Below are 17,951 nucleotides of genomic sequence, written 5' to 3'. Positions count from 1 at the left end.
ACTTTGAGAGCTGGGATGCTGTGGTCTCTGTTGGTCAGAGCAGTGGCATGGACAGGAGGACAAGCTGTGCAAGCAGCCCCATCAGTCAGTGTGTAACTGATGCTGGGGTACCATAAATGCAAACCTTCTCTTGACTAAAGCTGGTGGAGGTTGTGTCAGGCACAGAACACAGCCCAGCAACTCCTGGTCAAAATCTGAGGGACTCATGGAGATAAGAGGCTCCTGCTGGGTTTCTCTCCATGCTACCTCCTGCCACAGCCTGGCCTGGCCCCTACCTGTGCCAGCAGCTGCTGCTGCTCCACATTTCTTAATCCTGTCTCATCCTGCTGGCAGCCTCTGCTTGGCTAATTCCCCTCAGCTACCCCCTGACTCCACAGTCCTGATCCCCACTGACAAAAGGTAGCAGCTCTCTTGGCCTCCATCACCACCCCCAGGGACCTTCCAGCCACCCAGACCAAAAAAGGGCATCCCCATACTGCCTGTCCCCTGCACTTCCAAAGGCATCAACAGCAATGGGGAGGCAGCAGCCAGCCCACCCCTCATGGCACAGGACATCGTATGGATGCAGGCTGCCACCTCCTGTGAGGGCTGTGGCCACAAGCAGGGCTGAAGTGTAGGTGGGGAGAGGAGGGGAGGGAGGTTATCAGAGCAACCCAGACAGGAGAGCAGCTCAGGAGAGGAGGCATCACCATCCATCCTCCTCCAGGTGCATCCTGCTGTCCACAGCTCCAAGAAGTGGACTCAGCAGTGCTGGGTTAATGGTCTTAAAGGTCTCTTCCAACCTAAACCATGGGATAATTATCTCTGGGTGGTCATGGCAGAGGAGCAGCTGGAGATAATGGAGAGGCTGTCCCGGGAAGAGCCAATCATGGTGGGGAACCAGAGGAGATGGGGCTCCAAGTGGGCCATAAAAGAGGCAGTCTGAGGCTGGTGAGGTATGAGAGGGAGTTGAGGTGAGGGGGTTCTCTTTTTTTGGGGGGTGGGTGGGGATACTGGCTGTTTACTCCTTCTGTGTGGTGAGGATGGAGCTGCTGGTTGCCCAACAGCCCTGTCAAGGGCTGTGCTGTGTCTCCTGCTTGCCTGGTGTAAGTGTGGGGATTGTGGTGAACCTCTGCTGAGGTGGAGGCAGCTCCCTAAAAGGGAGAGGTCTCTTGAGGTGTTACTGTTCTCCTCTCTTGGAAGGAAAGCAGAGGAGAGGAGGCAGAGATTTGAGTGCAGGGTTTAAGGCTGTGGGGTGTAACTGCCTTGAGCTAAGAGGTGGCTCAGTCTGGTTCCTCTGAGGTGGGAAAGGGCTGAAGCTTGGCTGCTGTGCTGGATGGAGCTCTGATGCTGCTGGTGTGCAGCCCTGACTGCTGGGGTGAGAGAGAGGGGACTGAAAAACCCCCAAACCATTAAACTTAAAGATGAAATGAGCTGCATTCTTGGAGGCTGATCTGAGCCACAGGTGATTGCTGTGAGCCTAGAGGGAAGGTGAAGGGGCCCCATTTGTGCAGTCAGCCCTGAGGATGCTTTTGCACAGCCTGGTTTTAGTCCTGGTGCTCTGAAAACACCACTGCTGGGTGCAGGACTGGCCCTTTTTCTGACACAAACTCTCTGAAGACCTGCTCTTGCTCTTGTGTTTATGTTGGTGGTTGCCTGACTAGGAGAGACTTAAATTATTTTCAGTAGTCCCTATCCTGTATTTTTTCCCCCTGGTAACTGAGTTTGCAGGGGAACTCCTTGCTTTGTGCAGTGGCATGAAGTGACCCAGCTCAAAACCTTGCTTCTTTCCTGGGGGGTGTTCTGGTGTAAGAAGCCAAGCTGGGCTGTGAGGTGAGAGTGTAGGCTTGGATGTGGTTACTTGTCCTTACTGGAGCTTAAACCAATCCTTTTGTAGGCAGGAGGACTTGCTAGGCTTGAGCTTTGCAACCAGGTAAGTCTAAAGGCCCTGGGATGAGGACTGGGGGGGGAGGTGATGTTTCTGCAGCCATGAAGTGGTGTGCCCAGCTTCCCCCTGGGATTCCAGCAGCAGCAGCTGTAATTTCTGTAGCCTGTGTTAAGTGGTAGTTGGGGCTAACATCTAGTTCAGTGGCTTGGCTGCAGCCTGTGAGGATCATACTGAGCTCTGCTTGGAGCAGGGAACCTCCAGCATCTCCTGTACTGGAGAGGTGGGGAAGAAAATGTGTGACCCAGGCTGGTGGTGGGAGCAGGGAGGGGGTCCAAGCCCCCTCTAGATGGAGGTGGATGTTGCTGGTGCAGTTGTGAGCTGAGCTTTCTCTCTCCTGAACCCCCAGAAGGGTGTGGAGGCTTTCAGTTGGTGTCTCTCTCAACCCTGTCAAGATGCCAGTCGAGAATGAGCACAGTGAGAGGATGAAGAAGTTCAAGAACAAGGGCAAGGACACAGCTGTAAGTACCAATCTCCACCACCCATGTGCCACCTGCCTTGGGCAGTGATCCCCACCAGAGGTTTGCCTGCTGGCAAGAGCCTGTGTGAGTGAAGGCTCCTCACAGGTGACTGTCCCCCAGCCTCCCTGTGTGGGGTAGGGATGGCTGTGCCAGCAGGGATGCTCAGTTAGCTTTGAAGACGTGGTGTGGAGCTGGCTGGGCTGCAGGGAGCGTGGTGGCACAGGCAAGGGGAGGGCTGCAGGGAGCGTGGTGGCACAGGCAAGGGGAACATGAGGTTTGGGTGGTTGATGCTGAGCTGGGGAAGGGAGGTGGCTGAACTCTGGCATGGTGAGCTCTCAGCAGCAGTGCTCCATGTGGATGGGGGCTGGTAGGAGATGTCAGACCATGGGATCTGTCAGTTTGCTTTAAGCCAATAGAAGAGATGAGGGTTTGCCTTTCAGGCTCAGCAAATTTGCTGTAGAAACAAGCACTGGTTGCTGGTTCACCCAGCAGCCCCTGGCCATGAGGGACACCAAGGGAGAGGTTTTATTCTCTCCCATCTCCTCCACAACCCTCCTGGCTGTAGCAGGGAGCTGCCCAAGAGCAGATACTGATTTTTCTGGACACCTTGTATAGAAAACTTGGGGCAGAGGGTTGTGTAGCTGAGCTCCTTGTAGAACAGGGTGGTGCTGTTCACCTCCCCTCCAGGCCCTGAGGAGGCAGAGAATGGAGGTGAGCATCGAGCTGCGGAAGGCCAAGAAGGATGAGCAGATGCAGAAGCGCAGGAACATTTCAGTCACCTCAGCAGACAAGAGCCTCACTCCAGGGGAAGATGAAATGAGTGAGGTGAGTGGGGCAGGAGCAGTGCTGCAGCTTCTGCAGCAGGCGTTGTGGGATCATCATGAGGTCACTAGGACCACTAGCAGCTGTAGCTGAAGTGACCTGGGGCCAACGCTCTGCTGGGTCCCCATGGCTGGTGCTGGGGAATGTTTTAGCCTGCCTGGCCCTTTCCTGGGTTACTTTGCATGGAGATGATGTCCTGTGTGGCTTCCCTTGATGGCAGGTCGGACAGCCTGGTTCTCCAGCTTGCTGGGAGCTGGTGAAGCTCCTGCCTGGCTCCCTGTGTGTGGGGGCTGGGGTAATTAGTGAGCTCACAGAGCCATTATGGTGTCAGTGACTTTCTGTGCTTGATCACAAGGATTAGTTGCCTCAAAGGCTTTTGTGGATTCTTTTCCTCTGCCTCATCTCGAAACTGCATCACATAAAGAGCAGACATTGCTTAGGTATGAAGTGGTGACTGACTTGGGTCTAGACAGCTGATTGACTCTGAAGATTAAACCAGAGGGAATCCTGGCTTGCTGTCTGACTCAATCATTCCCTGTGACAGATCCAGCTGTCCTTGGAGAAAATCGTTGACTGTGTGAATGGGAGTAACCCTGAGCTGCAGCTGCTGGCTACACAGGCCACCAGGTATGCTGCCTGGCTGCTCTGTGCTGGGAGGGGGTGGCTGATGGAGCTGTGCTGGGTCCTCTTAGCACAAGGAACTTTCCTTTGTGAGGACGTCTTGGAAGAGCTGAAGGGGAAAGGAGCCTTGCTAGCCCAGACAGCCCTTGGCTGGTGCCTGCTTTGTGCCCTGTGTGCCTTGCTTGGGCTGCATGTGTCAGTGCCTGTGCCAGGGACCTGGCCACAGGGTCGTGGTCTATCGGAGCACCATGCAGGGTTTCTCAGGGCAGGCTGTGCTGTATCTGGTCTTGCAGGAAGCTGCTGTCCAAGCAGAACAACCCCCCTGTCAATGAGGTCATCAATCTGGGCATCATCCCCAGGCTGGTTGAATTCCTCAGCTATGAAGACAATGTTTCCCTGCAGTTTGAAGCAGCCTGGGCACTGACCAACATCGCCTCTGGCACCTCAGAGCACACCAGGGCCGTGGTGGAGGGAGGTGCCATCCCAGCCTTCATCTCCCTCCTGTCCTCCCCACACATGCATGTTAGTGAGCAGTCTGTGTGGGCACTGGGCAATATTGCAGGTAAGCAGAGGTCTCCAGGCTTGGAACCCAAGCCAGTGCTGAGGAACTGAAAATGTTGCTGCTCCTCAAGGCAGCCTCATCTCCCTGCAGCTTTGTCTCCAAGCTGCTGCCTCTCTTGAGCCCCTTTCAACCTTTCAGTCTCTTCATGTGGCCTGGCTTTGCGACCTTGTGTTGGTTCTGTAGGGTCTTGGCCAAAGCCAGCTGCAAGCCTCTGTGCTGCTGGGATGGTCTAACCCCCCAGTGCTGTCTGTAGGGAGAGCAGGATGGGATGTGTCTGGTTGGCCTGCCACAAGCTAGCCACGAGGACACATCTGCCTGGCAAAGCCTCCCCACCTGAACATGTGTGACAAGCCAAGCCCAGTCACCCAGGCCTGGCTTGTGCCTGCAGGTCTGATTGCAGTCTGATGTTGACTGTCTTGTGGCTTGGGCAGATGCAACAAACAGCCCTTTTCTTCATCTCTGCAGGTGATGGTCCTCTGTACAGAGATGTTCTTATCAATTGCGAGGTCCTTCCTCCCTTGCTGGCTCTGGTGTCACCTGTAACTCCAGTAAATAACCTTCATTTGCTTAACAGCTGTTAACCACTTGGGTGATGGGTGAATGGTGCTCCATCATCTCCCCTAGGGGCCCACAAGCTGTTGGTATAAGTGAATGAGACCCTGTCCTGCACTGCTCTTCCTCACCCTGCCTCTTGGCTGTGTGCAAAGCTGGGGATGCCAAGCAGCCTTCATGCCAATGTGATACTTTCTGGTCTTAGCTTTCCTGTCCAGCTTTGACCCTCTCAAGCTAGGAGGAAGATGAAACTGGTGCAAGGAGAACTTGCAAGTTTGGTAGGGCTGAACTTGCCCTTCAAGCTTCCTCCTGCTGCTTTTTTGGGTAGCTCTAAACTTGGGTTTGTGGCTTCTGTGATCTTCTGCAATGGTGCCTGCCTCACTGCTTGCTTTGCTTTGTTTCTGGAGAAGGACAGTCTCAGAAGTATAGGATGAACTGAGAAGCTCTTGAGGGTGTAACAGTGGTGCTGAAGCCTCCAGATTTCCCATCCCATTGGGTGTGGTGGAAGCTGTATGATTTGTGTAGGTTAAGAAAACATCCTCTAGGTCTTACGTGTTTTTGAAAGAAAACAAACAAACAAAAAAACCCAAACACAACACTTCTGGCTGCTGTGTTCCTTGCCCTGTTGACCCTTGTGTCTTAGGGAGCTGGAGGGGGGGGGGGGAGATGATGATAAAACCCCAGCTTATGTACACACACCTGGGTAGCTGCAATGCTTTGAGAATAGCTCCACTGCTTTCCTGGGAACGTCCTTATTGGGCTGAAGTGCCTGATGAAACCTAATCAAATCCTCAAGGTGCTCTACTCTGGAACAATGAGCTGCTAATATTAGTGGGGGGAGGATCCTGATGGTCTGAAGAATGCTCTAATTTTGCCCAAGGACCCAGCAAATCAGTTTGGCACCTTTTGGGTTGTGGCTTGTCACACCACTAGAGCTGGTTACTGGGACTATGGGGGAAGGAGTAGAGGAATCTACTGTTCCAGTCCCCCACCTGGATAACATTTTCCTCCTTCACATAAACCTCAGCCCTTAGGAAGGCTACTTCTGGCTACTGGATGACAAGGACCCAGATACCAGCTCTTTCTTGGTGGTTAAACAGTGAGGATCTCAGTCACCCTCCCTGGAGGTGTTCAAAAAAAGCTTGGATGTGGCACTTGGAGCCATGGTTTAGTTGTCAGGAGGTGTTAGGTATTAGGTAATAGGTTGGACTTGATGATCTCTGAGGTCTTTTGCAACCTGGCTGGTTGATTCTGTGACCTTACCCCTCCCTTGTGTTCCAGGTTGGGTTCCTGAGGAACATCACCTGGACCCTATCAAACCTCTGCAGGAACAAGAACCCCTGTGCTCCCCTGGATGCAGTGAAAACAATGCTGCCAGTCCTCAGCTGCCTCATAGTGCATGAGGACAAGGAGATCGTTTCTGATGCCTGCTGGGCTATGTCCTACCTGACTGACAGCTCCAACGACCGCATCCAAATGGTGGTGGACACAGGGGTCCTCCCCAGGCTGGTGGAACTGATGGACAGCCCAAACTTGAATGTTATGGTAGGAAAATTGGAGAATCAATCTCATCAAGAGTGACTGCAGGAGCTGGGGTTGGTTAGTCTGGAAAAGAGGCTGAGGGGAGACCTCATTGCTCTCAACTACCTGAAAGGAGGTGGTGGAGAGATTGGTGCTGGTCTCTTCTCACAGGTTATTAGTGATAGACCAAGAGGGAATGGCCTCCTGGGTAGGTTTAGACTGCACATTAGGGAAACATTTTTCACATGGGTCTGGCATGGGAATGTGCTGCCCAGGGAGGTGGTTGAGTCAACAACCCTGGATGTGTCTCAGGGTGATTTGGATGTGGTGCTTGGGGCTATGGTTTAGGGGTGACCCTTGTAGAGCAGGGTTCTGGGTTGGACTTGGTGATCCTGAGGGGCTTTTCCAGCCTGAGTGTTCCTGTGATTCTGTGAAACAACCATAAACCTCCAACCTCTGGTCCTTAATGTAGGAATACCTGAGGAGAGGGGAGGCACATCTGACTTTGTGGCTGATGTGTTCTGCTGTTGTCTCAGCCTGCAGTGTTATTTGGTTGTTGGTCAAGCTGCTGCTCTTTCACCTTCCTGGCCAGCCTGGAACAGTGCTTAGAGCAAACTAGGAGCATGGGTCTGCAAATCCAACAGTAACTGCCCATGAGGGTTTTCCTTCCTGGAAGGATCAAGCACTTGGATCTTGCTGGACTTTCTGGTGTGTCTCTCTTGAGCTAAAGGTTTTCCTCATCTTCATCCTCATCCTAGACCCCAGCTCTCCGTGCTGTTGGGAACATAGTCACTGGGACTGATGAGCAGACCCAGGCAGCCATTGATGCTGGCCTCTTGGGTGTCCTGTCCCATCTCCTGAGACACCCCAAGCCAACAATCCAGAAGGAAGCTGCCTGGGCACTCAGTAACGTTGCAGCAGGGCCTTGCCATCAGATCCAGCAACTCATCACCTCTGGGTTATTGCCACCCCTCATGGAGGTGCTTGATAAGGTAAGGGATGGTTGTGGTGCTGCTCTCACAGTTCTGCAGAAGCAATGCTGAGGTTCATGAGGTCCAGGATGCCTCATTTGGGAATCACTTGTACCCACCCAGGCAACCTGCTTCAGCGTTGAGATCCTTGGGACAGTCTGGGCTCTTACACTTGCAGTACACATACATGAAACACACATTCCTACATTTTTCATCTGGAGAAGGCTGAGAGGGGATTTAATGTTGATAAGTATCTGAGGGCTGGGGGTCAGGAGGGAGGGACAGGCTCTGCTTACTTGCTCCCTGGGATAGGACAAGGAGCAATGGATGTCAGCTGCAGCACAGGAGTTCCACCTCAACACAAGGGGGAACTCCTTTACTGTAAGGGTCACAGATCACTGGAGCAGGCTGCCCAGAGAGGTTGTGGAGTCTCCTTCTCTGGAGACTTTCAAGGCCCATCTGGATGTGTTCCTCTGACCTGAGCTAGATTCTATGGTGCTGCTCTGGCAGGGGGGTTGGACTCAATCTATTTGGGTCCCTTCCAACCCCTGAGATCCTGTGATGAAAGCAGGGCTTGAAGCTGCTCTTAGCAGCTCTGCCAGGTGCCCACCCCTCTCTAGGTGCTGGGGAAGGTGAGCTGGCCCAGACTGAACCAAGGGATATGTCTGTCCTTACCTCACACTGATCTCAGAGGGATGCTGAAGTCTGGGAGTGCCTTCATTGTGCTGCTGTTCCAGGGGGACTTCAAAGCTCAGAAGGAAGGAGTGTGGGCAGTAGCCAACTTCACAACAGGAGGCACTGTGGAGCAGGTGGTGAAACTTATCCAGTCTGGGATCCTCAAACCTTTGTTCAACCTACTCTTGGCCAAAGACAGCAAAATTGTCTTGATCATCCTGGACACAATTTCAAATTTCTTTCTGGTAAGTTCTCTCTTGCATTCCTTCTGCGTGGTGTGAGTTGAGTGCCCACACTGCATGGTTAGAACAGCAGCTGCTTCCCCACTAGGAGCTGAGAGGTCCTCATGTTGTCTAACTTCTTCTTTGCACGCTCCTGGGTTGCCTAAAGGGCCTGACAAGACTGTTGCCAAAGTATTCTTCTCTGCCTCCTATCACTTTAGTCCTTCTGGAGAGAGAGAAATTGTGTTCATCCTCCAAGCTGGGCAGAGGTGAAGGTCTTGCAGGAATACAACAGCTGAGGTGGTCCTGGAGGCATTTCAGTTTAGGTCTCTGCTGACTGATGTCTCTGCCTCTCACTTGAAAGCCTCTTTCTTGTCACACCTTTGAACCAGTGAAATGGCTTTTGCAAAGAGTGGCTGGCAGGTCACACCTGCTGCTGCTTGGTTTGTGGCTGTGAGTGAGGAGGGTTGGCAGCTTGTCTGGTTGGCAGTCAAGCTACTGTGCAGTAAATCCCAGCAGGGACTGTGTCCATAGACACAGTTATCCCCCTAGGATTGAGTAGGGACCATAAAAGCAAGAACTTTGCTTCTGACTTGTAGATCAGGGTCCTTAGAGACCATTTCAGACCTGCTACAGACACAAGGTCCTGCTTGATGTTCCAGGTAGCTGAGAAGCTGGGGGAGAGAGACAGGTTTTGTCTGCTGATAGAAGAGTTGGGTGGTCTGGAGAAAATTGAAGCCCTGCAAACCCATGACAACAACATGGTCCACAGATCTGCCCTGAGTATCATAGAGAAATACTTTTCCACAGAGGTATGTGAGCTGTTGTTGTTTCTCACCTGGAAATAAGAAGCTGTTACACATGGGAATGAAGCAGAGACTTTAAGGATGCTGGAACAGGGTTTCTTCTCTTGGTGGTTCTTTTTAATCTGGGGTTTGCTTTGGTGGTTTTGGTGGTTGTTGCTTTTTTTTTTTTTTGGAGGAAACCTCTCCATGATTAGTCTTTGCAGCTTGTTTGTTCCAGTTGTTTTTAAAGGTCTGTAGGAGCCCTGAGTTGTCAGCTGATGGATTGCACAAGAGATGCCTCGATAGCATCTTGCTGCTGGAATTTTAACTGGCATCAGCTGGAGTTACTGCAGTTGCTGATATGAATACCAAATGTGGAGAAGTTTCCTCCTTAGGAGCTGAGCTGGCTTGTCACTATGAATGGAAGCCTCCTACTCAGCTGATGACTGTGCTCAGGTTGCATTTGGCTTGCTTGACCCTTCTCATGCTAATGAACCTCTGGAAAAAGAGGATGGGACACCAGCTAGCATGACTCTCACGTTGGCACAGATGCCATGGTTGGCCCTGGTCTTAGTCTTCTGGGTGGGGAAGCATCAGGGAAGAGGCTTAGAGGTTTGGCAGATGTCAGAGGCGAGGCTCAGCATAGATGTGAACTGCAGCAGCAGGGAGCAAACGAGTGGTTTAGTCCTTTGTCCAGGGCATGGGGTCTGTGGGATGTCCTTGTGAAGGTGTGGAGGAAGCTCTCCTATGTGCCAGCACCTTCCTGAGGGGCTGGATGCCAGCAGGAGCATCTCTCCAAAGCAGTCCTGGCTTGTTGCTGTTCCAAGCAGGCTATTTAATTTGTGAGGTCTGCCACTCCAGCCTTCTTCTGCTTCCAGTGTCGGAGTGCTGTGAGGAACAGGAGGGCTTGCTCTGCTCTGAGTCCTGTTAGTCAAGCTGATCTTAACAGCTTCTAACAGCAGAAATTTTCAAAACAAATAAAACAGTGAACAACCTTCAGGCAAACTCTAGTGCAGAAAGCTTGGGCTGATTGCAATGCAGAGCCTTAAACAGCTCTCAACTTCCTCCTAGGAATGCACAGAGCTGCAGCCTGGGATTAACGATGGACTTTATGATTTCTCTGTGGACAAGGAAGACTGCAACTTCTGAAGGTGAAGCACTGCACAGCTCTGAGCTGGTGGGTGGGAGGTGTCTTTGTAGAGCTCAGCTATCCAAACCAAGAGGAGCAAAGATGGTCTTGAAACTTGTCAATAAATTGCACTTCTGCCTTGTACTTCTTGACCTTTTTTTTTTTTCCACTTGTTTTTCCCTCAAGCTGATGTTGCAAAGTGTAGACTCTTCCATAGTATCTTAAGGCCCTACAGAACTGTATCTGAGCTCCTGGCCTCTTCTGACTTGAAAGCACAGACAGAATTTTCTTTTTTTTTTTTTTTGCTGACTGCATTAAGCTTGTGGAGAGAAGAATGTTACCCCCAGGTCCAGCTGGGTCTTGGTGCTTGTGCTGAAGTTTCTGGGCTTGACCTGGATCAGCTGAAGCAGCTCTGAAAAGCTGCTCAGTGTTCTGCTCTTCAGGTGAAGCCATCCTGAGAGGAGATGCTTCCAGCACAAGGAACTGGGCCAGGGGAAGGTTGAGTCATGGTCATCCATTTGTGTACTACAGGTGGAAGTGTCAGAGCCTGGACACAGGCAGGAAGGCTGTCAGGCAGCTATCGGAGTGACAGCAATTCAGCTCCCACTGTAGCTTTCCAGATGCTATCCACTAGCCTGGAGCCTATGGATCTGGCTCTGCCTGGAGCTGCCCTTTAATATTGAGGACTTGTATTTCAGGTTTCCATTGCATGCTGCTGCCCCTTGCTCATGAGTCCTTAGAGATAAGGACTCCAACTTTGGTCTCCAGATGCAGGCTCAGAGTGAGGATGGAGTGGATGTGGCTCTCAGGCTCAGCTTGCATCAAGCTCTGGTACTCTGTGTCCATCCCTGCAGCCATGTGTGGTACTCTGCTAGCAGCTGTGCTGCAGGTTCATCAGCTGCTGGATCCTGCCACATCCTTGTGGTGCTAACGGGTGGTGGACAGTTCTGCTAGGAGCCTTCTGCCACTAGGGCTTGAGGCTATCCCAGGGGCTTTTTGTGCAGGATGGAGGTGGCACCTTTCTCTTCCCTGCTCTAGGGGCTTGACTCTTCAGAACAACCCTGCTGAGGTTCAGGGCTTTACTTCCTCAGAGGCAGTGGGAGGTGATGTGATGGGTAACCTAATCTGAAGGGAAAATCTCACCAGGAAGCAGAACCTCTTCCTCCACCCTGGATCTGTTCATCAGAGGATTTGTTTCCTTCAGGCCACCCAGGAGAAAAGGGGAGTTACCAGTTAGAGTTTGGTTGTGCTCCATGCCCTGTGAGGTGTGCAGCCCTGGTTGTGTGTGCCAGAGCTGGGTATCACTTAAATGTTGAAAGGGTGGAACTGATGTATTGCAAAGTGCTGCCTGAGTTTTATTTCTTGGATCCAAACCCATGCACTCCAAACTGCACTGGAGCAGCATCTGAATGTGACTGGAACAAGTGTCTGCAGAAACCCTTCCTTTGCCCAAGGGTTAACACAAAGGCTCTGGCTGGGCTGTGTTGCACTTTCCTGTTGCTGACCAGGCTGATGTGGCATCTGGAAAGGGTCACATTTCACTAGGTAAAATGAATCTGAGGCAAGTGCTTCCTCAGTGTAAAGGGAGACACAGCCCAGAGCTGGGATCTGTGCAACTGCCCTGACTTTGGGCTGTGGCCCAGTGCCTCCTCTGTGGCTCTTCCCACAGTGGGGCAGGGCTGGCCTTTATGCTTGGGCAGGAGGCTGGCTGTTTGCTGATGCTCTGCTGCCTTAAAGCAAGATAAAAAGAGAAGGAAGAGCTATTTGACTTTTCTCCTTCTTTCCTGGAGGTGCTGGAGATGAGCCTGTGGTAGATATTTAGCAGAGCCCTGGGACCCAGGCTTCTTGCTCCCACTGTCATGTCCTTAAGCTGCCACAAAAGTGTCCCTGTAGCCCTGAATATGATGGACACAAAAGCATGCCCTTTGTTTTGAGAGTAGTGATGTCTGCTGTCCAGTGCTGCAGGGCAAGCAGAGGAGGCATTTAGAGGGGCACCAGTGCTCCTGCCCCACAGTAGTCAGAAAACCAGGACCCTGGAGAGCTGGGACATTGCAGGGTTGGGGCTCTGAACAACCTGGTCTAGGTGGAGGCAACCCTCCTTATTGGAAGGGGGTTGCACAAGATGACCTTTAAGGGTGCCTTCCACCCTGACACCTTCTATAATTCTATGGTGTGTGCTGGAAGGCTGAGGTTGTGCTGTGGGTGTGTGTGAATGACCTACAGGCATCTGCTTGCCTGGCTAATTGGAACTGCTCTCCTCTGGTCACTGCCAGCCTTGGCTCTCCTGCCTGGGGCATATCCAGCAGCTGCTGTGGTGAATTTGGCTTTGGTGCTCCTCTTCAGGAGGAGCACCTCCTCCCCATGGGCTGAGATAGGGCTCTCTGTAGGGAGCAGCAAGGGTGAGATGCTGCTGTGCTACTTCCTCAGAGCAGCTCAGCCTCCCTCTAGAGATGCACAAAAAAGTATCTTTCATAATTAAATCATCTTGTGTCCCAGCCCCAGAGGAGCACCACAGCAGCTGCTTCATCCCTGTGTTGCTGGAGAGCTGGAAAAGCAGAGTGTGCCTGTGGTGGCCTGTTTGCACTGAGTTAGCATCTAAATAATTTATAGGTATGAAGCAGAGTCTCTTCTAAAGCCCCTTTATGCCTAATTGTTCATTTACTTCTGCCACGGGTGCACCCTGCAGCCTCCCCAGCAGCCAGCAGACTTGTTACCCAGATCTGGCTGTGCTGGAGCAGGTGGAAGGGGTTTTGGTGGCAGTCTCTGAGGATGCAAACCTGAAGCCTCCAGGAGTTGGTCTGAGGAGCTACACAAACTGAAACCCGGGGGTTGGTGAGAAGGATGAGGTGCGAGAAATGGTTTGGGGCAAGTTGGGCTGGGCAGGAGGCAGGGGTCTGCCTGGGGTGGGTGGTATCTTGGTGGAGGGAGTGAGACAGGTTAATGCTACAGAAGAGGGGAAGGCTGACATAGCTGTGCCACCCCTATGCCACCTTCCATGGCACTCCAGTGCACCCTCTGTGCCCCCTCTTGCAGTCTGCAGGCTAAGCCCATGCACACCTATGCCACCTTCCATCCTGCCCTCACCTACCCTGCATGTCACCTCCATGAGCCCCTGTACCACCTGCCCTGCCACCTTCTACATCACCTCCCATGCCATTCCCTAGAATCCCTATTCACCCTCCATGCCACCCAGTATTCCACCCCCCTGCACCTCTATATAGCCTCCATTCTCTCCCTGTGCACCCCTATATACTGTATGCCACTTCAAGGGACCTCCAGGCACCCTCCTGCATCTCTATACGTCCCTGTCCATCTCCGTGCATCCCTGTACCGCCCCAGGCATCCTTATATAATCTATGCCACCCCCGTGCACCCCTATACAATCCATGCCACGTCTATACACCCTGTATTACTCCTATACATCCCTATGCCGCCCCCTCCCACCTCCACCTGTCCGCCAGGGGGCGCCACCTCTCGCTCACGGCGCATGCGTTCCCCGCTCACTGCCTCCCTCCAACCCTCCTTCGACCTTCCCAAAATGGCGTCTAGGTACGACCGAGCGCCGCTCTGCGTGCCGACGTCACCATCCTCCGACGTGCGTGGGAGGGGGGCGTGGGCGTGGCCAAGGCGCGCTCTCCGCGGCCGGGCCGGGGCCGGGCGGACGCGGCGGTGGTTTGGGGGCTGAGGTGAACGGCGGAGCGAGGGGGCCGGAGATCAACGGGCATCGCGACGAGCGGGCGGGCCCGCATGGCGGGGGCGCGTAGGGCTGCCGGTTGATCTTGGCGTTGCTGCTTACTGCCACCGCCTCCTCCTCCTTCTCCTCCTCCTCCACCACCTCCCGGCGCGATGTCGAATCCCGGTACCCGCCGGAACGGCTCCAGCATCAAGATCCGCCTCACAGGTAACGGGGCGATGGAGATTCTGTGTGTGTGTGTTCTCTCCGGTTTCTGGGGCCCGATCTCCCTTCCCCTCCCGCTGCCAGGCCGGGGAGGGGGCGGCCTGGCAGCGGGAGGGGAGGCCGGGCCCAAGGTGGTGGTGGGTGGGCGAGCGAGCGACCGAGCTCTGATCGTTACTTAACTTTTATCCGCCGTTTTCTGGTCCCGTTTCCGCTGCCCTGGCCCGGCGGAGCCTCTCTTAATTCTTATTTATCGACAATGTTTTCCTCTCGCTCCCCCCGTGGACTCTACCGACTTCTAGGCTGACAGAAGCTGGGGTGGGGAGGCTTTTGGAGGGGTGTGTCTGTCTCCCCTTCTCCTTGCGGCAGGCCAGGACACCCTGCTCCTTTGCTCCTTCTGAGGAGCCCCTCCGTGGGGTAACTTGTGGTATTCCCCCCTGGCACCCTGCTTCTTCCTGGGGTCTTTTCTGCACCTTCCCTTTTAGGAGGATCTCTGTGTGGCCCCATCTCATCACACTGCCCCTTCTTAGGGCCTTTTCTGCACCTTCTTAACGTGTTGGGGTAGTCCCTGTGGCACCTCCCTAGCAGGCCAAGGTACCTTGTCAAACCTGGGGTCTCTTCTGCATCTTCCTCGTGGGAGAGCCTTTGTCTTGCCCCAATTCCAGTGACCCAGAGCACCTTTCTCCTTCCTTTTCCATGGGGGAATCTTTGTGTCCTGCCCTGTTCCAGCACGCCAGACCACCCTGTCCCTTTCTGGGGTCTTCTCTGCTCCTTCCCCAGGAGGATTTCCAAAGACAGATTGGCTTTCAGCAAACCCTTTCATAACTTGCCTTGCTTTGCTTTAGTTACTAAACCCCCGCCAGCCTCCTCTGTGTCGAGGAGGAGAACTCTGTTGCTAAAGAGAAAATGTGCATTTAATTGCTTTTAGCTTTTTTTTTTTTTTTTTTTAAGTGGGTTATTTTTTTCCCCCTCCTTCTTTGCAACTTGTTCTCTCCTGGCAAATCATGCATTCAACTTTGGAAGTTCCTTCCTGGCGCGGGAGGTGACACCAGTAGCGGTGTGCGTTGTGCCTCCTTCCAAGGTGCACATATGGATAAACCCAACTTATGTTGCACCCTGAGAGATCTGGATTAAATCTCCTGGAAGCTCCTCCAGTGGATGCTGAGGCTGCTTCTTTAATGGGAAGAGACACGGTTTCTGCTTCTGGAGGCTGCTGTGTGAATTATTAATAAATAAGGTCCAATCCAGCCTTTCAAAGGCAACAGGTGGATGCTTGGAGATATCTTGGGCTGAAGGAGCCACGGTGCTGCTCCGAGTCACTGGCATTGATCTACACAGAGCTGTTTGTGGGTGCAGAAAACATTGTCAAATAATGAGAAGACTGCGCTGGTTAAGCTTCAGTTACAGGTTAACTTGCTTCTGGCATGTCACACAGTCAATCAGAAGCAGCTCCTCAGCAAAAAAAAACAAAACAAAGCAACACAACCCTGGTTTTCTTTTAATCCTTTTCTTGATTCTGCACTGCTTGTGCTTTAGAAGACCAAAGTTTGTGAGGATAATGCAAATCTGAAAATCCTTTTCTCGGACGTGAGAAGGCTGAAAGTATTTTTAGGTTTGTAGGGATGATGTTTGATCTGAAATTAGTTTTGTGGTGATGTATACAAAATGTCAAGGCAGTCATTAATGTGGCTTATTTTTATGCAAGTCAGTCAATAAAAATGCTGTGAGTGAAGTAATTTACACTGTGGTCATAGCCCTTCTTCTGAGCTGGAGGATACCATTTAAATAACAGAGAGAGGTTGCTTGGTTTAATTTTCAAGGATGAATGCTGCATCAAAAAATCCCTTTTCGCTTTTAGCACAGCTCCTCTCCTAGCTGAGAAGATTTTCTGGAAGAGACTGAAGTTTCAGCTTATTGAGCAACTTCATGGATTATTCCTCTAGTAACTGCATGGAAGAAATCTACTTGCTCAAACACATCTTCTGTTTTTACAAGTGGGAAACCTGGGTGGCGTGACAAAAATCGCTGTATTTAATCAGAAAATAAATTGCTTTGGGAGAGGTTTAGCTTCAGAATCGTTAGGCAATGAATGCTGTGTTCTTGACTTGGCTGGAGACGAGTGTGCTGACTTACCTGTTTTAGATGGCTGCAGCTAGAGCAGCTTTTGTTTTCTCATCTGTTTTGCTACTGGGAGATTTGAGCAGATTTAAATCAAGAGAGAGGACCTCTTCTGTTATGATTTACTACCTGCATTGTGTTTCCTATGATTAGAAACCATTTATGCTTTGCACTACTGAAAATAACTAGGTAAATACCACTTGGGCTGCAGGTGCCTGGGAGCATTACTGTGTAAATGGGAAGGTAGAATCTTTCTTGCTTTTAAAAAGACATTATGTTAGAAAGGCATTTGTATTAGCAGTGTGTTGGGATTATTTATGTGGGTATATCTAAGAGCTCTGGATCCTCTGATGGTTATCAGAAGTGATCTTTTAGCTTCCAGCCATGGGTGTCAGCCCTATCATGATACAAATCATCATGAAAAAAACATGGAAAAATGCCACAGCTTCAGGAATCATTTGGATGGCAGGCTAAAATCATAGAAACTCAGGTTGGAAGGGACCTCAAGGATCATCTGGTTCAACTTTTCTTGGCAAAAGCATGGTCTAGACAAGATGTCCTAGCTCTGTCCAGCCAAATCTTAAGTATCCAATGTTGGGGACTCCACCACTTCCCTGGGGATGTTATTCCAAGAGCTCATTGTCCTTGTTTTGAAAAATTACTTTTATCCTATGGACTTTGATGACACTGATCTCTCCTCCAATCTCAGTTTCTCCAAAAGCCTGTTCCTTGTATTCCCATTGGAGCTTTCACCACTGCTGGTGATGCAGGAGCCAGAGATATTCATGGCCTTGTCTCTTGCCACCTGGAGCAGTTCTAGGCAAAGTAAAGCAAAACCTGTTATGAAGTCCGTGGTCTCTTTGCATCTGTGCTGTCATCAGGATAGTGCAACAACTGCCAAACTGGAATTACCAAACCATGGAGATAATAAAGTGAGATTGTGAGTGTGTGGTGCTTAGGAAGTCCTCTCAAGACCTGCTGGGTCAGGGAGGACACAATCCACGGGCCAGGGGACCTTCGTGGAGCACGTATCCCTTTTTTACTGATGTGCTTCTCTGAAACCTTTATTTGTTGCTGCAGTCGCTGCTCCCTGGGGAAGTTCCAAAGGGTTCATCATCTCCAGGGCTTGCCGCACGTCTTGCTCATACTGTTCCATCACCCAGAAGTGCTCATGAAAACTGCAGTCTCATTGTGCTGGGTATCAGAGATCTTCCTGTTCCAGGTAGCTTGCAGATGGAATTGGGAAGATTGTGAAGAACTGGGACTAAACATCTAACTGTGTTCAGTCTTCACTGGTGCTGGCTTTTTCAGCAGGGTCTCAGCTGAGCTGTTAAATGCTGGTTGGCTTCTAGTGCCATTGTGGAAATGAGGAAAGATCAGGAAAGAAAAGTTTAAACTTCATGGACCACTTCAGAGATGGAGCAGGAAGGTGGGAGGATGTCTTGTACAATAATAAGGTTTAATGGCTGTGGTGAGAGTTAATGGCAAAACCAGTTTCTTTAACAGAAAAGCCTGGCTTGATTTTTAACAGGAGAACACAAGCAATCATCTCCAAGTGTCTCACTTGTGAGATTCAAAGTACTTAAAAGTGTAAAAATATGTTCCTCTTTGGCAGACCTGGCCTGAGAAGGTGCTGATCTGCTGGTTGGTGGTGGTGATGCAGCTTGGAAGGTAGAGCCATCCCAGGTGTGAGC

General features: G+C 51.5%; 2 protein-coding genes across 2 annotated transcripts in view; both read left to right on the top strand.

Annotated features, from left to right (window-relative positions):
* The first annotated feature begins 2,319 nt into the window (after positions 1 to 2,319).
* On the top strand, positions 2,320 to 10,264 carry KPNA7 (karyopherin subunit alpha 7). Its single transcript, XM_054391387.1, has 10 exons — positions 2,320 to 2,385; positions 3,073 to 3,210; positions 3,752 to 3,834; positions 4,122 to 4,390; positions 4,856 to 4,938; positions 6,224 to 6,487; positions 7,222 to 7,455; positions 8,172 to 8,354; positions 8,993 to 9,142; positions 10,187 to 10,264. Exons 1-10 carry the CDS (start codon positions 2,320 to 2,322, stop codon positions 10,262 to 10,264), a joined length of 1,548 nt encoding a protein of 515 aa, XP_054247362.1.
* Positions 10,265 to 14,090: 3,826 nt separating this feature from the next.
* SMURF1 (SMAD specific E3 ubiquitin protein ligase 1) overlaps positions 14,091 to 17,951 on the top strand; it is a 48,657-nt gene continuing 44,796 nt past the window's right edge. Inside the window, exons 1-2 of the mRNA XM_054390871.1 lie at positions 14,091 to 14,145; positions 14,227 to 14,283. Of these exons, the coding sequence (XP_054246846.1) occupies positions 14,091 to 14,145; positions 14,227 to 14,283 (112 nt within the window). The remainder of the gene's footprint in view (positions 14,146 to 14,226; positions 14,284 to 17,951) is intronic.

This window comes from Indicator indicator, chromosome 22, assembly GCF_027791375.1.
Source record: "Indicator indicator isolate 239-I01 chromosome 22, UM_Iind_1.1, whole genome shotgun sequence".
Taxonomy (NCBI): domain Eukaryota; kingdom Metazoa; phylum Chordata; class Aves; order Piciformes; family Indicatoridae; genus Indicator; species Indicator indicator.
Note: the sequence above shows the minus strand (reverse complement) of the source record. Positions and strands in the feature narration are given on the sequence as shown.